The sequence below is a fragment of the Phoxinus phoxinus genome (genome assembly GCF_949152265.1).
Source record: "Phoxinus phoxinus genome assembly, chromosome: 2".
In the NCBI taxonomy this organism is placed as follows: Eukaryota; Metazoa; Chordata; class Actinopteri; order Cypriniformes; family Leuciscidae; genus Phoxinus; species Phoxinus phoxinus.
Genome location: NC_136877.1, coordinates 53790834 through 53806632, shown reverse-complemented (window position 1 = coordinate 53806632; position 15799 = coordinate 53790834). Strand labels below are relative to the sequence as shown.

The 15799-nt window shown below is 50.5% G+C and overlaps 1 protein-coding gene across 1 annotated transcript in view; it reads right to left on the bottom strand.

Moving 5' to 3' along the window:
• Positions 1 to 15799, bottom strand: part of rela (v-rel avian reticuloendotheliosis viral oncogene homolog A) — a 33342-nt gene that overhangs the window by 3026 nt on the left and 14517 nt on the right. The window contains exons 7-10 of the mRNA XM_079603427.1: positions 12402 to 12506; positions 10319 to 10534; positions 8137 to 8211; positions 7966 to 8055 (exon numbers count right to left, since the gene is read on the bottom strand). Coding sequence (XP_079459553.1) covers positions 7966 to 8055; positions 8137 to 8211; positions 10319 to 10534; positions 12402 to 12506 — 486 coding nt within the window. The remainder of the gene's footprint in view (positions 1 to 7965; positions 8056 to 8136; positions 8212 to 10318; positions 10535 to 12401; positions 12507 to 15799) is intronic.

Genomic DNA, 15799 nt, shown 5'->3' with positions numbered 1-15799 from the left:
CACACACACACACACACACGTCGCTGAAACACAACACTAAGTCAGTGAGTCACACACACGCCGCCGCTGAAACACAACACTAAGTCAGTGAGTCACACACACACACACGCCGCCGCTGAAACACAACACTAAGTCAGTGAGTCACACACACACACACACACACACACGCCGCTGAAACACAACACACAACACTGAGTCAGTGAGTCACACACACACACACACGCCGCTGAAACACAACACACAACACTGAGTCAGTGAGTCATACATACACACACACACACACACGCCGCTGAAACACAACACACAACACTGAGTCAGTGAGTCATACACACACACACACACACGTCGCTGAAACACAACACTGAGTCAGTGAGTCACACACACACACACACACACACACGCCGCTGAAACACAACACACAACACTGAGTCAGTGAGTCATTCACACACACACACACACACACACCGCTGAAACACAACACACAACACTGAGTCAGTGAGTCATACACACACACACACACACGCCGCCGCTGAAACACAACACTGAGTCAGTGAGTCACACACACACACACACACGCCGCTGAAACACAACACACAACACTGAGTCAGTGAGTCACACACACACACACACACACGTCGCTAAAACACAACACTGAGTCAGTGAGTCACACACACACACACACACACACGCCGCTGAAACACAACACACAACACTGAGTCAGTGAGTCACACACACACACACACACACACGCCGCTGAAACACAACACACAACACTGAGTCAGTGAGTCATACACACACACACACGCCGCTGAAACACAACACACAACACTGAGTCAGTGAGTCATACACACACACACGCCGCCGCTGAAACACAACACACAACACTGAGTCAGTGAGTCACACACACACACACACGCCGCTGAAACACAACACACAACACTGAGTCAGTGAGTCATTCACACACACACACACACATACACACACGCCGCCGCTGAAACACAACACTGAGTCAGTGAGTCACACACACACACACACACGCCGCTGAAACACAACACACAACACTGAGTCAGTGAGTCATTCACACACACACACACACGTCGCTGAAACACAACACACAACACTGAGTCAGTGAGTCATACACACACACACGCCGCCGCTGAAACACAACACACAACACTGAGTCAGTGAGTCACACACACACACACACACACGCCGCTGAAACACAACACACAACACTGAGTCAGTGAGTCATACACACACACACACACACACGCCGCTGAAACACAACACACAACACTGAGTCAGTGAGTCATACACACACACACGCCGCCGCTGAAACACAACACACAACACTGAGTCAGTGAGTCACACACACACACACACACACACGCCGCTGAAACACAACACACAACACTGAGTCAGTGAGTCATTCACACACACACACACACATACACACACGCCGCCGCTGAAACACAACACTGAGTCAGTGAGTCACACACACACACACACACACGCCGCCGCTGAAACACAACACACAACACTGAGTCAGTGAGTCATTCACACACACACACACACATACACACACGCCGCCGCTGAAACACAACACTGAGTCAGTGAGTCACACACACACACACACACGCCGCTGAAACACAACACACAACACTGAGTCAGTGAGTCATACACACACACACACACACACATACACACACGCTGCCGCTGAAACACAACACTGAGTCAGTGAGTCGTTCATACACACACACACACACACGACTGGTGTATAACTGGTGTATAACTGGTTACCTGGAGTGAGGCTGGTGTATAACTGGTTACCTGGCGTGAGGCTGGTGTATAACTGGTGTATAACTGGTTACCTGGCGTGAGACTGGTGTATAACTGGTTACCTGGCGTGAGACTGGTGTATAACTGGTTACCTGGCGTGAGACTGGTGTATAACTGGAGTATAACTGGTTACCTGGCGTGAGGCTGGTGTATAACTGGTGTATAACTGGTTACCTGGCGTGAGACTGGTGTATAACTGGTTACCTGGAGTGAGACTGGTGTATAACTGGTTACCTGGAGTGAGACTGGTGTATAACTGGTGTATAACTGGTTACCTGGAGTGAGACTGGTGTATAACTGGTTACCTGGCGTGAGACTGGTGTATAACTGGTGTATAACTGGTTACCTGGAGTGAGACTGGTGTATAACTGGTTACCTGGCGTGAGACTGGTGTATAACTGGTGTATAACTGGTTACCTGGAGTGAGACTGGTGTATAACTGGTTACCTGGCGTGAGACTGGTGTATAACTGGTGTATAACTGGTTACCTGGAGTGAGACTGGTGTATAACTGGTTACCTGGAGTGAGACTGGTGTATAACTGGTGTATAACTGGTTACCTGGCGTGAGACTGGTGTATAACTGGTTACCTGGCGTGAGGCTGGTGTATAACTGGTGTATAACTGGTTACCTGGCGTGAGACTGGTGTATAACTGGTTACCTGGCGTGAGGCTGGTGTATAACTGGTTACCTGGCGTGAGACTGGTGTATAACTGGTTACCTGGCGTGAGGCTGGTGTATAACTGGTGTATAACTGGTTACCTGGCGTGAGACTGGTGTATAACTGGTTACCTGGCGTGAGGCTGGTGTATAACTGGTTACCTGGCGTGAGGCTGGTGTATAACTGGTGTATAACTGGTTACCTGGCGTGAGACTGGTGTATAACTGGTTACCTGGCGTGAGACTGGTGTATAACTGGTGTATAACTGGTTACCTGGCGTGAGACTGGTGTATAACTGGTTACCTGGCGTGAGACTGGTGTATAACTGGAGTATAACTGGTTACCTGGAGTGAGACTGGTGTATAACTGGTGTATAACTGGTGTATAACTGGTTACCTGGCGTGAGACTGGTGTATAACTGGTTACCTGGCGTGAGACTGGTGTATAACTGGTGTATAACTGGTGTATAACTGGTTACCTGGCGTGAGACTGGTGTATAACTGGTTACCTGGCGTGAGACTGGTGTATAACTGGTGTATAACTGGTTACCTGGCGTGAGGCTGGTGTATAACTGGTTACCTGGCGTGAGACTGGTGTATAACTGGAGTATAACTGGTTACCTGGCGTGAGACTGGTGTATAACTGGTTACCTGGCGTGAGACTGGTGTATAACTGGTGTATAACTGGTTACCTGGCGTGAGACTGGTGTATAACTGGTTACCTGGCGTGAGACTGGTGTATAACTGGTGTATAACTGGTTACCTGGCGTGAGACTGGTGTATAACTGGTGTATAACTGGTTACCTGGCGTGAGACTGGTGTATAACTGGTTACCTGGCGTGAGGCTGGTGTATAACTGGTGTATAACTGGTTCCCTGGCGTGAGGCTGGTGTATAACTGGTTACCTGGCGTGAGACTGGTGTATAACTGGTTACCTGGCGTGAGACTGGTGTATAACTGGTTACCTGGCGTGAGACTGGTGTATAACTGGTTACCTGGCGTGAGACTGGTGTATAACTGGTTACCTGGCGTGAGACTGGTGTATAACTGGTTACCTGGCGTGAGGCTGGTGTATAACTGGTTACCTGGCGTGAGACTGGTGTATAACTGGTTACCTGGCGTGAGACTGGTGTATAACTGGTTACCTGGCGTGAGACTGGTGTATAACTGGTTACCTGGCGTGAGACTGGTGTATAACTGGTTACCTGGCGTGAGACTGGTGTATAACTGGTTACCTGGCGTGAGACTGGTGTATAACTGGTTACCTGGAGTGAGACTGGTGTATAACTGGTGTATAACTGGTTACCTGGAGTGAGGCTGGTGTATAACTGGTTACCTGGAGTGAGACTGGTGTATAACTAGTTACCTGGCGTGAGACTGGTGTATAACTGGTTCCCTGGCGTGAGACTGGTGTATAACTAGTTACCTGGCGTGAGACTGGTGTATAACTGGTTACCTGGAGTGAGGCTGGTGTATAACTGGTTCCCTGGCGTGAGACTGGTGTATAACTAGTTACCTGGCGTGAGACTGGTGTATAACTGGTTACCTGGCGTGAGACTGGTGTATAACTGGTTACCTGGCGTGAGACTGGTGTATAACTGGTTACCTGGCGTGAGACTGGTGTATAACTGGTTACCTGGAGTGAGACTGGTGTATAACTGGTGTATAACTGGTTACCTGGAGTGAGGCTGGTGTATAACTGGTTACCTGGAGTGAGACTGGTGCATAACTGGTTACCTGGAGTGAGGCTGGTGTATAACTGGTGTATAACTGGTGTATAACTGGTTACCTGGCGTGAGGCTGGTGTATAACTGGTGTATAACTGGTTACCTGGCGTGAGGCTGGTGTATAACTGGTGTATAACTGGTTACCTGGAGTGAGGCTGGTGTATAACTGGTGTATAACTGGTTACCTGGAGTGAGACTGGTGTATAACTGGTTACCTGGAGTGAGGCTGGTGTATAACTGGTTACCTGGAGTGAGACTGGTGTATAACTGGTTACCTGGAGTGAGGCTGGTGTATAACTGGTGTATAACTGGTTACCTGGCGTGAGGCTGGTGTATAACTGGTGTATAACTGGTTACCTGGCGTGAGGCTGGTGTATAACTGGTGTATAACTGGTTACCTGGAGTGAGACTGGTGTATAACTGGTTACCTGGAGTGAGGCTGGTGTATAACTGGTTACCTGGAGTGAGACTGGTGTATAACTGGTTACCTGGAGTGAGGCTGGTGTATAACTGGTGTATAACTGGTGTATAACTGGTTACCTGGCGTGAGGCTGGTGTATAACTGGTGTATAACTGGTTACCTGGCGTGAGGCTGGTGTATAACTGGTGTATAACTGGTTACCTGGCGTGAGAACGGTGAATAACTGGTGTATAACTGGTTACCTGGAGTGAGACTGGTGTATAACTGGTTACCTGGAGTGAGACTGGTGTATAACTGGTGTATAACTGGTTACCTGGAGTGAGACTGGTGTATAACTGGTTACCTGGAGTGAGGCTGGTGTATAACTGGAGTATAACTGGTTACCTGGCATGAGACTGGTGTATAACTGGTTACCTGGAGTGAGGCTGGTGTATAACTGGTGTATAACTGGTTACCTGGAGTGAGGCTGGTGTATAACTGGTGTATAACTGGTTACCTGGCGTGAGAACGGTGAATAACTGGTGTATAACTGGTTACCTGGAGTGAGACTGGTGTATAACTGGTGTATAACTGGTTACCTGGAGTGAGACTGGTGTATAACTGGTTACCTGGAGTGAGGCTGGTGTATAACTGGAGTATAACTGGTTACCTGGCGTGAGGCTGGTGTATAACTGGTGTATAACTGGTTACCTGGAGTGAGGCTGGTGTATAACTGGTGTATAACTGGTTACCTGGCGTGAGAACGGTGAATAACTGGTGTATAACTGGTTACCTGGAGTGAGACTGGTGTATAACTGGTGTATAACTGGTTACCTGGAGTGAGACTGGTGTATAACTGGTTACCTGGAGTGAGGCTGGTGTATAACTGGAGTATAACTGGTTACCTGGCATGAGACTGGTGTATAACTGGTTACCTGGAGTGAGGCTGGTGTATAACTGGTGTATAACTGGTTACCTGGAGTGAGGCTGGTGTATAACTGGAGTATAACTGGTTACCTGGCGTGAGACTGGTGTATAACTGGTTACCTGGAGTGAGGCTGGTGTATAACTGGTGTATAACTGGTTACCTGGCGTGAGACTGGTGTATAACTGGTGTATAACTGGTTACCTGGCGTGAGACTGGTGTATAACTGGTTACCTGGAGTGAGGCTGGTGTATAACTGGAGTATAACTGGTTACCTGGCATGAGACTGGTGTATAACTGGTGTATAACTGGTTACCTGGCGTGAGACTGGTGTATAACTGGTTACCTGGAGTGAGGCTGGTGTATAACTGGTGTATAACTGGTTACCTGGCGTGAGACTGGTGTATAACTGGTTACCTGGAGTGAGGCTGGTGTATAACTGGTTACCTGGAGTGAGGCTGGTGTATAACTGGTGTATAACTGGTTACCTGGCGTGAGACTGGTGTATAACTGGTTACCTGGCATGAGACTGGTGTATAACTGGTGTATAACTGGTTACCTGGCGTGAGACTGGTGTATAACTGGTGTATAACTGGTTACCTGGCGTGAGACTGGTGTATAACTGGTTACCTGGAGTGAGACTGGTGTATAACTGGTGTATAACTGGTTACCTGGCGTGAGACTGGTGTATAACTGGTGTATAACTGGTTACCTGGAGTGAGGCTGGTGTATAACTGGTGTATAACTGGTTACCTGGAGTGAGGCTGGTGTATAACTGGTGTATAACTGGTGTATAACTGGTGTATAACTGGTTACCTGGCGTGAGACTGGTGTATAACTGGTTACCTGGAGTGAGACTGGTGTATAACTGGTGTATAACTGGTTAGCTGGAGTGAGACTGGTGTATAACTGGTGTATAACTGGTGTATAACTGGTTACCTGGAGTGAGGCTGGTGTATAACTGGTGTATAACTGGTTACCTGGAGTGAGGCTGGTGTATAACTGGTGTATAACTGGTGTATAACTGGTTACCTGGCGTGAGGCTGGTGTATAACTGGTGTATAACTGGTTACCTGGAGTGAGACTGGTGTATAACTGGTGTATAACTGGTTACCTGGCGTGAGGCTGGTGTATAACTGGTGTATAACTGGTTACCTGGCGTGAGGCTGGTGTATAACTGGTGTATAACTGGTTACCTGGAGTGAGACTGGTGTATAACTGGTGTATAACTGGTTACCTGGAGTGAGACTGGTGTATAACTGGTGTATAACTGGTGTATAACTGGTTACCTGGAGTGAGGCTGGTGTATAACTGGTGTATAACTGGTTACCTGGAGTGAGACTGGTGTATAACTGGTGTATAACTGGTTACCTGGAGTGAGGCTGGTGTATAACTGGTGTATAACTGGTTACCTGGCGTGAGGCTGGTGTATAACTGGTTACCTGGAGTGAGGCTGGTGTATAACTGGTTACCTGGCGTGAGACTGGTGAATAACTGGTGTATAACTGGTTACCTGGAGTGAGGCTGGTGTATAACTGGTGTATAACTGGTTACCTGGCGTGAGACTGGTGTATAACTGGTTACCTGGAGTGAGGCTGGTGTATAACTGGTGTATAACTGGTTACCTGGCATGAGACTGGTGTATAACTGGTGTATAACTGGTGTATAACTGGTTACCTGGCATGAGACTGGTGTATAACTGGTGTATAACTGGTTACCTGGCGTGAGACTGGCGTGAGACTGGTGTATAACTGGTGTATAACTGGTTACCTGGCGTGAGACTGGTGTATAACTGGTTACCTGGCGTGAGACTGGTGTATAACTGGTGTATAACTGGTTACCTGGCGTGAGACTGGTGTATAACTGGTGTATAACTGGTTACCTGGCGTGAGACTGGTGTATAACTGGTTACCTGGCGTGAGACTGGCGTGAGACTGGCGTGAGACTGGTGTATAACTGGTGTATAACTGGTTACCTGGAGTGAGACTGGTGTATAACTGGTGTATAACTGGTTACCTGGCGTGAGACTGGTGTATAACTGGTGTATAACTGGTTACCTGGCGTGAGACTGGTGGATAACTGGTGTATAACTGGTTACCTGGAGTGAGACTGGTGGATAACTGGTGTATAACTGGTTACCTGGCGTGAGACTGGTGTATAACTGGTGTATAACTGGTTACCTGGAGTGAGACTGGTGGATAACTGGTGTATAACTGGTTACCTGGAGTGAGACTGGTGGATAACTGGTGTATAACTGGTTACCTGGAGTGAGACTGGTGTATAACTGGTGTATAACTGGTTACCTGGCGTGAGACTGGTGTATAACTGGTTACCTGGAGTGAGACTGGTGGATAACTGGTGTATAACTGGTTACCTGGAGTGAGACTGGTGTATAACTGGTGTATAACTGGTTACCTGGCGTGAGACTGGTGGCTGTGGGTTTGGACACGGCTAGGGTGCGCTTCGCTGTGCTGAACGGCCGTCTGTCTGTCGGCATGGAGGATCCTGCACATAAAACACACACACACCTTCACTGCAAAGCTGCCCTCGAACACCTTCAAATGCCTGATCCGACGCAGCACACACCTGACATCACGCCGAGCTTGAGATTCTGCAGCATCCCCTCCGTCCTCTTGCGCTTCTCCATCAGCCTGTGCTCGTCTGCTCGGTCACAACCAACAACATGAGCGTGAGCACTGTACCTTCTGCGGGACTATTGTTCTGACAACGGAATGCCTTATGGAAAACTAGGGAAGCTTGTTTCTGCCATGGAATACAATATTTAAAAAGTTATTGTGACTTTTAATCTCGCAATTCTAACCCATTTTTCGCAACAATTGCGAGGTTTTATCTTGCAATTCTGACCATTTTTGGCAACTAAGTTTATATCTCGCAATTCTGACAATTTTTCGCAATTGTGAGTTTATATCTCGCAATTCTAACCCATTTTTGGCAACTAAGTTTATATCTCGCAATTCTGACCATTTTTGGCAACTAAGTTTATATCTTGCAATTCTGACCATTTTTCGCAACAATTGCGAGGTTTTATCTCGCAATTCTGACCATTTTTGGCAACTAAGTTTATATCTTGCAATTCTGACCATTTTTCGCAATTGTGAGTTTATATCTCACAATTCTAACCCATTTTTGGCAACTAAGTTTATATCTCGCAATTCTGACCATTTTTCGCAATTGTGAGTTTATATCTCACAATTCTAACCCATTTTTGGCAACTAAGTTTATATCTCGCAATTCTAATCCATTTTTTGGCAACTAAGTTTATATCTCGCAATTTTGACCATTTTTCGCAATTGTGAGTTTATATCTCGCAATTCTAACCCATTTTTTGGCAACTAAGTTTATATCTCGCAATTCTAATCCATTTTTGGCAACTAAGTTTATATCTCGCAATTCTGACCATTTTTCGCAATTGTGAGTTTATATCTCGCAATTCTAATCCATTTTTTGGCAACTAAGTTTATATCTCGCAATTTTGACCATTTTTCGCAATTGTGAGTTTATATCTCGCAATTCTAACCCATTTTTTGGCAACTAAGTTTATATCTCGCAATTCTGACCATTTTTCGCAACAATTGCGGTTTTATCTTAGCCTGGGTTTCCCCATACTGCCTTTGCGCAGCGCGATTTTATTCACGCTGAAAGGCAGTCTGGATACCATGGACCAGATTTTCGCCTCATCCAGGGAACCAATCACAGAACGGGGAGGGAGCAGGAAGACGATGACGACATCTATGCGACACAACTAAGCAGTTTGTTTATATCCATATATACCTTCGACCCTCATGTTTATCTTGCACAAACGGCAATAGTCCCTGAACGTCATTGTTTACACAAAAATATCTTACCCATCGTCTTCTTTCTTGTCTAATTTCTGTCGCTCTACACGTCATCTGGTATAATGGACACGATTGGCTATGAGCTACGTACAGGCGTATTTGATAGACATTCTTAGCACCCAATAAACGGCGCCGGGCATTCGTAAACCACGCCTCAAATACGAGAAAATGCACATGTGGTTCCCAGACCCAAGTCTCAACGAGAATTGGGTCTGGCGTTAGCCAGGATAGTTTTATCTCGCAATTCTGCCCATTTTTGGCAACTAAGTTTATATCTTGCTATTCTGACCATTTTTCGCGATTGTGAGTTTATATCTCGCAATTCTGACCATTTTTCGCAACAATTGCAAGGTTTTATCTCGCAATTCTGACCATTTTTCGCAATTGTGAGTTTATATCTCGCAATTCTAACCCATTTTTGGCAACTTAGTTTATATCTCGCAATTCTGACCATTTTTCGCAATTGTGAGTTTATATCTCGCAATTCTAACCCATTTTTTGGCAACTAAGTTTATATCTCGCAATTCTGACCATTTTTTACAACAATTGCGAGGTTTTATCTTGCAATTCTGACCATTTTTCGCAACAATTGCGAGGTTTTATCTCGCAATTCTGACCATTTTTGGCAACTAAGTTTATATCTCGCAATTCTGAAAATTTTTCGCGATTGTGAGTTTATATCTCGCAATTCTAACCCAGTTTAGCAACAATTGCGAGGTTTTATCTCGCAATTCTGACCATTTTTCGCAATTGTGAGTTTATAAGAATATATAATAATTTACATATAAACCTGCAATTATCGCAATTCAGACTTTTTTCCGCAACTCTGGGTATACAAATAGAAATGAGCATTTGTATCTTTTGTTCTGTGGCGTGAACAAGCTTCCACATGAGAGAGCACATGGTCTCACCCGGGTCGGCGGGCAGGTACTGGAAGTCCATGGGCTCGCTGACCTCGCGGTCTGAGGGCCGGCGGAGCTGCATCTTCACCCGCACCGGCTCCGACATGTTAGTGTCGTGGTACGGCGGCGTGCGAAACACGATGGCCACCTGGCGGTGAACATCGGCCTGCGAGAACGAGCCCTTGCTCTCCCACGAGTCCCGGAAGAAGCGCACCTCGATGTCCTCTGGAGGGAAGAGCACAGTCAGTCTGACTGACAGCCCTGCAAACATCTCTGGAAATACTGGAGATAAACTCAACGAAAATAAGAAATGTTGCCATGGCAACCACTGAAATAAGTTTAAGTTGAAGCACTAAATGTTAATAACCGCATTATCAAGAACTAAAACTAACACTGTAATAAATTACAGGGCAACACTGCCTGTCCTGACCACTGCCTGTCCTGACCACTGCCTGCCCTGACCACTGCCTGCCCTGACCACTGCCTGCCCTGACCACTGCCTGCCCGGACCACTGCCAGCCCTGACCACTGCCTGCCCTGACCACTGCCTGCCCTGACCACTGCCTGCCCGGACCACTGCCAGCCCTGACCACTGCCTGCCCTGACCACTGCCTGCCCTGACCACTGCCTGCCCGGACCACTGCCTGTCCGGACCACTGCCTGCCCTGACCACTGCCTGCACGGACCACTGCCTGCACGGACCACTGCCTGCACGGACCACTGCCTGCCCTGACCACTGCCTGCCCTGACCACTGCCTGCCCTGACCACTGCCTGCCCTGACCACTGCCTGCCCGGACCACTGCCTGTCCTGACCACTGCCTGCACGGACCACTGCCTGCACGGACCACTGCCTGCACGGACCACTGCCTGCCCTGACCACTGCCTGCCCTGACCACTGCCTGCACGGACCACTGCCTGCACGGACCACTGCCTGCACGGACCACTGCCTGCACGGACCACTGCCTGCCCGGACCACTGCCTGCCCGGACCACTGCCTGCCCTGACCACTGCCTGCCCTGACCACTGCCTGCACGGACCACTGCCTGTCCTGACCACTGCCTGCCCTGACCACTGCCTGCACGGACCACTGCCTGCCCTGACCACTGCCTGCCCTGACCACTGCCTGTCCTGACCACTGCCTGCCCTGACCACTGCCTGCCCTGACCACTGCCTGTCCTGACCACTGCCTGTCCTGACCACTGCCTGCACGGACCACTGCCTGCACGGACCACTGCCTGCACGGACCACTGCCTGCCCTGACCACTGCCTGCACGGACCACTGCCTGCACGGACCACTGCCTGCACGGACCACTGCCTGCACGGACCACTGCCTGCACGGACCACTGCCTGCACGGACCACTGCCTGCCCTGACCACTGCCTGCCCTGACCACTGCCTGCCCTGACCACTGCCTGCCCTGACCACTGCCTGCACGGACCACTGACTGCCCTGACCACTGCCTGCCCTGACCACTGCCTGCACGGACCACTGCCTGAACAGACCACTGCCTGCCCTGACCACTGCCTGCACGGACCACTGCCAGCCCCTGACCACTGCCTGTCCTGACCACTGCCTGCCCTGACCACTGCCTGCACGGACCACTGACTGCCCTGACCACTGCCTGCCCTGACCACTGCCTGCCCTGACCACTGCCTGCCCTGACCACTGCCTGCCCTGACCACTGCCTGCACGGACCACTGCCTGCACGGACCACTGCCTGCACGGACCACTGCCTGCACGGACCACTGCCTGCACGGACCACTGCCAGCCCTGACCACTGCCTGTCCTGACCACTGCCTGCCCTGACCACTGCCTGCACGGACCACTGCCTGTCCTGACCACTGCCTGCACGGACCACTGCCTGCACGGACCACTGCCTGTTCGGACCACTGCCTGCCCGGACCACTGCCTGCCCTGACCACTGCCTGCAGAGTTATATTAAAGAATGTCCTGGATCGTCCAAGCTTTATAATGGCAGTGGATTGCAACCAACAGATTGAAGCTCAAAAACACGAAATAAATATAAAAACGAATGAAAAAACAATATTATATTAATGACACTAAAATAACACTATAAATCAATAACCCGCACCTTTCTGCACTTTGTCACACAGTAGGAAGATCTCGTCTCCCCCTCGGCAGCCGCCAGAGTTCCTGTTCACACGACAAATCTTCAGCTCAGCAGTGTTCGGTGCTCCTGAGGAACACACACACACACACACACACACACACACACAGATCATCAGTTAATAACTCCATTTACGTCAAACACGATTGGCAATTGGATCCAGTTAGGATTGGCGGTATGGTTCTGTTCTGGGAAGGCTAGCATGGATAAGAGCAGGAAAGCAGCAATAACCCCCCTTAGGCAAAACAGAACAGAACCAACATGAATGTATTGCAGATATCATTAATTCAAGATTTTAGTCTGAGAGAATAAACTGAACTAGAACTGGGGAGGGAGGAGGGTAATCAGCTCCTGAGAAACGAGAGGAGCTGGGGAGGGAGGAGGTTGATCAGCTCCTGAGAAACGAGAGGAGCTGGGGAGGGAGGAGGGTGATCAGCTCCTGAGAAACGAGAGGAGCTGGGGTGGGAAGAGGGTAATCAGCTCCTGAGAAACGAGAGGAGCTGGGGAGGGATGAGGGTAATCAGCTCCTGAGAAACGAGAGGAGCTGGGGAGGGAGGAGGGTAATCAGCTCCTGAGAAACGAGAGGAGCTGGGGAGGGAGGAGGTTGATCAGTTCCTGAGAAACGAGAGGAGCTGGGGTGAGAAGAGGGTAATCAGCTCCTGAGAAACGAGTGGAGCTGGGGAGGGAGGAGGGTAATCAGCTCCTGAGAAACGAGAGGAGCTGGGGAGGGAGTAGGGTAATCAGCTCCTGAGAAACGAGAGGAGCTGGGGAGGGAGGAGGGTGATCAGCTCCTGAGAAACGAGAGGAGCTGGGGTGGGAAGAGGGTAATCAGCTCCTGAGAAACGAGAGGAGCTGGGGAGGGATGAGGGTAATCAGCTCCACAGAAACGAGAGGAGCTGGGGAGGGAGGAGGGTAATCAGCTCCTGAGAAACGAGAGGAGCTGGGGAGGGAGGAGGTTGATCAGCTCCTGAGAAACGAGAGGAGCTGGGGTGAGAAGAGGGTAATCAGCTCCTGAGAAACGAGAGGAGCTGGGGAGGGAGGAGGGTGATCAGCTCCTGAGAAACGAGAGGAGCTGGGGAGGGAGGAGGTTGATCAGCTCCAGAGAAACGAGAGGAGCTGGGGAGGGTGGAGGGTAATGAGCTCCTGAGAAACGAGAGGAGCTGGGGAGGGAGGAGGGTGATCAGCTCCTGAGAAACGAGAGGAGCTGGGGAGGGAGGAGGGTGATCAGCTCCTGAGAAACGAGAGGAGCTGGGGAGGGAGGAGGGTGATCAGATCCTGAGAAACGAGAGGAGCTGGGGAGGGAGGAGGGTAATCAGCTCCTGAGAAACGAGAGGAGCTGGGGAGGGAGGAGGGTGATCAGCTCCTGAGAAACGAGAGGAGCTGGGGAGGGAGGAGGGTGATCAGCTCCTGAGAAACGAGTGGAGCTGGGGAGGGAGGAGGTTGATCAGCTCCTGAGAAACGAGAGGAACTGGGGAGGGAGGAGGGTAATCAGCTCCTTGATAAAGGAGAGGAGCTGGGGAGGGAGGAGGGTAATCAGCTCCTGAGAAACGAGAGGAGCTGGGGAGGGAGGAGGGTAATTAGCTCCTGAGAAATGAGAGGAGCTGGGGAGGGAGGAGGGTGATCAGCTCCTTGATAAACGAGAGGAGCTGGGGAGGGAGGAGGGTAATTAGCTCCTGAGAAACGAGAGGAGCTAGGGAGGGAGGAGGGTGATCAGCTCCTGAGAAACGAGAGGAGCAGGGGATGGAGGAGGTTGATCAGCTCCTGAGAAACGAGAGGAGCTGGGGAGGGAGGAGGGTAATTAGCTCCTGAGAAACGAGAGGAGCTGGGGAGGGAAGAGGGTTGATCAGCTCCTGAGAAACACAAGGAGCTAGGGAGGGAGGTGGTTGATCAGTTCCTGAGAAACAAGAGGAGCTGGGGAGGTAGGAGGGTAATTAGTTCCTGTGAAACGAGAGTAGCTGGGGAGGGAGGAGGGTGATCAGCTCCTGAGAAACGAGAGGAGCTGGGGATGGAGGAGGGTGATCAGCTCCTGAGAAACGAGAGGAGCTGGGGAGGGAGGAGGGTAATTAGCTCCTGAGAAACGAGTGGAGCTGGGGAGGGAGGAGGGTAATCAGCTCCTGAGAAACGAGAGGAGGTGCGGAGGGAGGAGGGTAATAAGCTCCTGAGAAACGAGTGGAGCTGGGGAGGGAGGAGGGTAATCAGCTCCTGAGAAACGAGAGGAGCTGGGGATGGAGGAGGGTGATCAGCTCCTGAGAAACGAGAGGAGCTGGGGAGGGAGGAGGGTAATTAGCTGCTGAGAAACGAGTGGAGCTGGGGAGGGAGGAGGGTAATCAGCTCCTGAGAAACGAGAGGAGCTGGGGAGGGAGGAGGGTAATCAGCTCCTGAGAAACGAGAGGAGCTGGGGAGGGAGGAGGGTAATCAGCTCCTGAGAAACGAGAGGAGCTGGGGAGGGAGGAGGGTAATCAGCTCCTGAGAAACGAGTGGAGCTGGGGAGGGAGGAGGGTAATCAGCTCCTGAGAAACGAGAGGAGCTGGGGAGGGAGGAGGGTAATCAGCTCCTGAGAAACGAGAGGAGCTGGGGAGGGAGGAGGGTAATCAGCTCCTGAGAAACGAGTGGAGCTGGGGAGGGAGGAGGGTAATCAGCTCCTGAGAAACGAGAGGAGCTGGGGAGGGAGGAGGGTGATCAGCTCCTGAGAAACGAGAGGAGCTGGGGTGGGAAGAGGGTAATCAGCTCCTGAGAAACGAGAGGAGCTGGGGGTGGGAAGAGGGTAATCAGCTCCTGAGAAACGAGAGGAGCTGGGGAGGGAGGAGGGTGATCAGCTCCTGAGAAACGAGAGGAGCTGGGGAGGGAGGAGGTTGATCAGCTCCAGAGAAACGAGAGGAGCTGGGGAGGGTGGAGGGTAATGAGCTCCTGAGAAACGAGAGGAGCTGGGGAGGGAGGAGGGTGATCAGCTCCTGAGAAACGAGAGGAGCTAGGGAGGGAGCAGGGTGATCAGCTCCTGAGAAACGAGTGGAGCTGGGGAGGGAGGAGGTTGATCAGCTCCTGAGAAACGAGAGGAACTGGGGAGGGATGAGGGTAATCAGCTCCTGAGAAATGAGAGGAGCTGGGGAGGGAGGAGGGTGATCAGCTCCTTGATAAACGAGAGGAGCTGGGGAGGGAGGAGGGTAATTAGCTCCTGAGAAACGAGAGGAGCTAGGGAGGGACGAGGGTGATCAGCTCCTGAGAAACGAGAGGAGCAGGGGAGGGAGGTGGTTGATCAGCTCCTGAGAAACGAGAGGAGCTGGGGAGGGAAGAGGGTTGATCAGCTCCTGAGAAACGAGAGGAGCAGGGGAGGGAGGAGGGTAATTAGCTCCTGAGAAATGAGA